Genomic DNA, 6,622 nt, shown 5'->3' on the forward strand with positions numbered 1-6,622 from the left:
TTCCGCAGGTGTATGATGATGGTAAATATATCTACCTTGTCACTGAATTAATGAAGGGAGGTGAACTACTGGATCGTATACTCAGACAAAAGTATTTCTCAGAACGGGAAGCAAGTGCTGTATTGTTTACGATCACTAAAACAGTTGACTACCTTCATTGTCAAGGAGTAAGTTATGTCCATTTTGATTATTGTATAGTATAGTATAATATAATATAGTATAGTAATTACATTCGTATACATTCTAATATGTTGTTAATATTGTGGAGTAACTTTAAACTAGGCAGTACTCTACATAGTAAACAGGACTGTAGGATATTGTGTTCAAGAGTTTGATTAGGTAAGCAATAACGTAAAAGTAAATTTACAATAGTAATTTATTCTGAAATCTGTAGGCAAAAGAAAAATGTGTCGTTTTTCTTTTTTTCACCAGTGACTAAAATCTGGATCTGCTTTCATGATGGAAAAGCAAGCATCAGTTCTTAAAAAAAAATATTGAAAGCATGCTTACTCAAAAATAAATTTCATCAATCTCAATAGGGTTTATTCCTTATCCCGTGTTCTTAAGATTGCAGTCTAAATCAGCAGCCTGGTTAAGTTGCATTTATGCTATGAATAGTATCTAATTAGAGCACCCATATTGGGCCCACATGCGTGTTGTATTGATTCTGCATATGAAGTATTTGTCTCTTTCTTTAAAAAAAATTGAAAAAGCTCCAAATGATCATTTCCTGCTTTTTTCAGTTTTCAGTTTAACATTTGTGTATTTTTAAGGTGGTGCATCGAGACCTTAAACCCAGTAACATTTTATATATGGATGACTCAAATAATGCTGACTCCATCAGGATCTGTGATTTTGGTTTTGCAAAACAACTTCGGGGGGAGAATGGGCTTCTCTTAACCCCCTGCTACACTGCCAACTTTGTAGCGCCAGAGGTATGCTGAATTTCTTGTATATTATTTGCACATTATATTATCTATTTGCCTTGTATCTTCTAATTGCAAAAGGTTAATTGTTTTGTTACTTTTTTATCAAATTGTTTACTTATTACATTTATAGAGAGCTGTTCTCATAGCTCAAGGCAGTTAACAAAGCTTTGCAAAATAAATATGTTAACAATTCGTTTTGTTCTTTTAACTGTTAAAGCAGATGCATAGAAACCAATTTTCAATATTAACTGTTGTCATCTTTAACCAGAACATTTCTGAAATCATAGCTATTGTAACTAGCATATTTTTGAGATTTTCTTTTAAGCTGTTAGTTGGGACTTTCAAATTACAGTCTTTTCATGACAGAAAAATTGAACTGTTTATTCTTCTCTATTTCATTAGGTTCTCATGCGACAGGGATATGATGCTGCTTGTGATATCTGGAGCTTGGGTGTCCTTCTTTATACAATGTTGGCTGGGTAAGAAGTGTTTTTCATTTAATCATTGCACTGAATGTTTTATTATTATTATTTTATTACATTTATAGCCCACCTTTTCTCCTAGGAGCTCAAGGTGCTGTACTGTCATGCACTGGCTGGATGCAGGAAGAGTGGTGGGAAGCACAAGCTGGGGGTCCCCCAGGGGAAGAAGGCTCAGAGCCATGGGATGGGTGGCAGGACAATGATAAGTAGTAGAAGAGGGAGCAGAATGGGAAGAGGAGTCTTCAGAAGCTGAAGAGCTAATAGGGTTTAGTGAGCAAGAAGAGACTGTGGCAGAGAGCAGCCCAGAAGCAGAAGCATAGGCTGGTGAGGAGGGGGACCAAGAGGCAGAGTGGAAACAGGCTGCTGAAGAAGCCAATATGTCTCCTCCTGCTGCTGTGACCAGCTCCCCTCCTCCCTGGTCTCTCAGAACATGAAGAGGGATGAATAGGGCAGAGCAAAGAGAGACAAAATGAAGGAACTTCAGGTTCCTGGGGAAGGATCCAAGGGAGGAGGAACCTTTAGAGAGCAGTGGAAGGTGGGGACCTTCAGTCCTCGTAACGGCCTAATTGGGGCAAGACCTACTGGGAAGAGTTGCTATGATCGCTAGGCCTGCACTTCTTTGTCTCTTTGAATAAAGAGTTAACTTCACAGACACCTTGTAAGTTTTTGCAGACTTGCTCCCAACTCCCGCCTTGAAACCTGCACACTTCTCCCTCTCTCTGTTTTACCATCACAAGAAGCCTGTGAGGTAGGTTAGGTTGAGAGATAGTGACTGGCCAAGATCATGCAGTGAGCTTTCTCTCTGAGTGGTCTCCCTGGTCCTAGTCCAGCACACTAACCACTATACCACACTGTTTTTTTTTATGTGGCTGTAGCTATTTCTCTATAGTCTAGCACAGGTGAACTAAGTGCCATCCTACATGAAATTTGACACCTCATAGTCAATAGGCTTCAGTGATGTCTGTAAAAATTATTGTATTATTCTAATCTTGTTCTTTTGTATTGGAACCCAGGTATACTCCTTTTGCCAATGGTCCCAATGATACCCCTGAGGAAATCCTGTTACGAATAGGCAGTGGGAATTTTTCTTTAAGCGGAGGCAACTGGGACACTGTTTCAGACGCAGCAAAGGTGTAAATGTATTTTATCTTATAATTTATAAAATACAGGTAACTGTGTGAAACATCAGAATAACATTTTTGGCTAGGATCAATAATTCAAACTATGACATCAACAGCAAACTTACCTTTAAGACCTTTCTCTGTAAACATTTGAAAGGTAATTTTGTATTGAAGCAGAACTGAAAGCATCACTTTGGTCTCTGTCACTTTTGGCTCCTAAGGTATTTATCGGAGGTAGAAAAAGCAACCTGTTTTGTTATTTACGAAACTCAGACCCAAGCTGCTGTTGTAGAATTTGTGTTGCATGAGCTTTAATTATTTAAAAACTCATTAAATTTCTATATATATGAATAGATGGTATGTAAATTATGAGCCCATTTATTTTGACATTCAATTATCCTGTTTTCCTATGGCATTTGATGTCTGAGACTTTTACTGTACCTCATCTCCGAAATCAGAAGTTCTTGTTTAGCTTAGATTTATAGGTAAGCAGTGGAATTTTAAAACTGTATGAAAGGTCACAGTTAAAAGCATAGGGTGACATTAAACTAAATCAAACTTTGAATAGACCTATTAAAATAAATGGACGTAAGTCAATTGACGTCAGTGGTTCCACTCAGTGTATGATTAACATTTGATGTCACCCGTAGGATAGAATAAATGCAAACAGTATATGTATTCATCACATATAGCACCTTTGATCAATAATTATTTAAAAGTCGATAACATGTATAATTTACTACTTCTGAAACTATTCTACTGAATTTACGAAATGCAACTTTTAATAGTTCACATAGAATGTTCTCTCTAAGAGATGGAAATATTACATCTGCAGCATGCCTAAGTGGGTTATGAGTGCTGGCCAAAAGCAACATAAAGCAACATGAGACTGTTTTATACAAAATTAAAATTTAGAACATGCTCTATTGCTTTTTTGGAATTTACTGTATGTTTAAATCTCTGAGGAAAATTCAGAGACTCATGTGGGCTCTGATGCACACATGGTGCTCTTTTTCATTTGGGCTTCTCTCTTTGTATGAGTGTTAATTGCTTCAGAAGAAAGATCACTTGAATGTCATTATATGATTGATAAGACCAAAAGGGTCCAATCTCTCACTGCTTAGATTTGGTTGTAACAGTTGTATCTGTCCAATTTGCTTTAGGATTTGCTATCTCATATGCTGCATGTAGATCCACATCAGCGATATACTGCAGAGCAAGTTCTTAAGCATTCGTGGATAGCATGCAGGGACCAGTTGCCACATTACCAGCTAAACAGGCAAGATGCACCTCATCTAGTAAAGGTAAAACTGGAATTAATTAATCTGTTGATACCTGTGGGAGATTGGGGGTTTGGTTTTGTTATTCTTCATGAGGGTATCTATTTTAATTTCATTGTCTTTTAGGGTGCCATGGCTGCCACCTATTCTGCACTGAATAACAAGACATTTCAGCCTGTGTTGGAGCCTGTTGCAGCTTCAAGCTTAGCTCAACGACGGAGCATGAAAAAGCTAACATCAACCGACTTATAGTTCCACCGGGGCACTTAACCAAAGTGGAGCAAGAGAAAAAATTCAATAAGTGGCTCTGTATCTGCCTGGCCTGTGATTTAAAAGGCATATACAAGTTCCTCCTACACTACTTGAATTCTGTTGAAGAAAAAGAAGATATCCACAGGTTCAGTGGGATTCATCACACATTTTGCAGGAAGTGTCAGTGATTCATTGAAACAAAGCATCAGGGTACATCATAATGATCATGAAGAGTTTTCTGTACACGGTCCTTTTCAAAGATCTGTTGCATTATGTTAATACTTTTAAATACTGTATAGTTTTTCCCAGTTTATAAATAAATGGTTTAGGGGACCATCAACACTGCTCAAGTTGTAAATTTAAAATTGAAAGAAAATAGTCAGTGTTTTAGTATTTTTGCTATCTGGCCCTATTGTAAAATAACGAAACAAAATCAAACTTATGTGCTCTAGTTTTGTAAATTGGTCACTTTACCAATGGACTCCATTCACTTAACTCATTGGTACAGCAAGATAAGGATAACTGAAAAGGATGTGCCGGTGCAAAACTCATGTACGGTAAAATGGAAGCTCCAAGTATGCCTGGCAACAGGCAACTGAAGAAAATGTACAAAGGGAATCAGCCATGAACCTGCACTTCATCGTAGTGTGAAAGCCATCACTAGAACTGTAGGATTGGTCAGCCTGGGAGTGCTTTTGTGTAAGACTGCTGTGAGGTGTTGGTGGTTAGAATGATAAAGCCTACTATATTTTTAACATACATGTGACATCTCCATCCTCGGAGGCTTTGAAGAAAAGGGTGAGTAGGCATTTTGGGTATGCTTTAGGTATAGAATAAGACAATTAGGTATAGAATATCTAGGACTGTGAGGTGATCTAGATGAGCCCCCCTCCAACAATATTATCATTCTGTGATAAGGGATTAGGTGTGTTCCATTGTCAGTACTGTATACATTTGCAAAACATGGGCTGTGCCCTTTCATTTACTGTAGAAGGGCTGATAATTGTTTCTGCACTGAGGTTTTAAATACAAGCCCTCCAGAGCAAGAACCTATAGAATTACCATTATTACTCTTGACAGGCAATTGAAGCTACCTTGATAGTCCACTGTGTTCTCTTCTTGTTTCCTTCCCTTTCCACCATTAGATGTTATTTCACCATGAATTATAAGATACTGATTTTTTAAATTAAAAAACCCCAACATATTCACATTTCATAATGTTTTTAAATTTATTCATACTTTATGTAGGAAATTAGTACATCGTTTTTTTCCAGACCCTTTATAAACATTTCAAAGATGAATATCCATTTTAAGCCCTTTGAAGTCCTGGATCAGATCTAAACTTTGAAATGTGTTCTAAATATTTTTTTTAATCTGTTCTGGAGAATTTGTCTCGATGGAAAAAGTAGAGAAAAGTCTGCAATTTCTTGCTGTTGTGGCCATAACCAATCTTAAGCATAAGGTCAGCAGCTTAACATGTTAGCCCACATTGGATTTACAAACTGGTGTATGTTACCCCAAAGATGTGAATTTTAAAAGAAGCACATTTCAGTAAGCCTTAGCCTAGACTGTATAATGATCTCACAATATTTGGCCACAGAATATGCTTCTGAGATGTTGCAAGATGAGATCAGATGGAACCTTCCTCCAATAAAAACCCTCATGTTGATAATATATGATCACCTTTTTTATTGTGAGTTCTTGAAATAACCACTAATGCAGTCAGGGAAAAAGAAACTCCATTCCACGTGACTAAATATGAAGAACATAACTAGTTTTAACTATTTACATATTGTTAAATATGCTGGGAGATCATATCATTTTTGTTGATGCTTCCGTTGGGAATAACAGAACAGCTGGAGCTGAACACCTGAAATAGAATGCAGTTTCTAAATTCAATAAATCATTACAATAATATACCCTAGTTTATGAGCATAAAATTATATGAGTAAAGAAGATTATAGATCCCTCATTTATTTCATCAGTGAAAGTGTGACTTAACATTTTACAGTTTAAAGTCCCACTCTTCCAAAGAATTTTGGATAGTGTGTTTGGTGTGTCCTTCCCTTTCCCCAAATCTATATAACTGCCTTATACCTTGTCAGCAAACATAGCCCAGTGTTGTCTATTCTGACTGGATGACTCTCTCCTGGGTCCTGAGCAGGGACCTTTCACAACAGATCCTTTGAACAAGAGTTGAAACATAAAAACCATGTGAGATTAACCAGCTGAGAAATAGTGACTGGCTCATGGTCCATGGTTGAATGGGGATTTGAGCTCAAAACTTCCTTGTACTGTGCTAGCTGCTATGAAGAAATGCTGGTTTGTTGGTAATACCAAATTAGCTAAATCTGTGGGAGACTGTAAGGTAATAGAAGCATCCAGCTATGTTGAAAGAAGAGGGTGGCAGATGGAATTGTTTGTTAGGACAAAATTATTCACGTTTGTAATTATGCTTACATAGCATAAAGCACAGAATATAATAGAGTAGGAGAAGACAAGAGTGCCTTCTGTGCAAAGGAAATCTAGACGTTGACAGTGCTGTTTTTCTAGAAAAA

At 37.1% G+C, this 6,622-nt stretch overlaps 1 protein-coding gene across 2 annotated transcripts in view; it reads left to right on the forward strand.

The window, feature by feature from the left end:
- The window catches only part of RPS6KA6 (ribosomal protein S6 kinase A6), a 56,610-nt gene extending 50,627 nt beyond the window's left edge, over positions 1-5,983 (forward strand). For both annotated transcript variants that reach the window (XM_082208461.1, XM_082208462.1), the window contains exons 17-22: positions 9-167; positions 774-935; positions 1,332-1,408; positions 2,425-2,542; positions 3,696-3,836; positions 3,939-5,983. In XM_082208461.1, the coding sequence (XP_082064587.1) occupies positions 9-167; positions 774-935; positions 1,332-1,408; positions 2,425-2,542; positions 3,696-3,836; positions 3,939-4,064 (783 nt within the window). In that variant the 3' untranslated portion in view covers positions 4,065-5,983. The remainder of the gene's footprint in view (positions 1-8; positions 168-773; positions 936-1,331; positions 1,409-2,424; positions 2,543-3,695; positions 3,837-3,938) is intronic.
- Positions 5,984-6,622: the final 639 nt, after the last annotated feature.

Source organism: Podarcis vaucheri (assembly GCF_965113315.1).
Source record: "Podarcis vaucheri genome assembly, chromosome: Z".
Taxonomy (NCBI): domain Eukaryota; kingdom Metazoa; phylum Chordata; class Lepidosauria; order Squamata; family Lacertidae; genus Podarcis; species Podarcis vaucheri.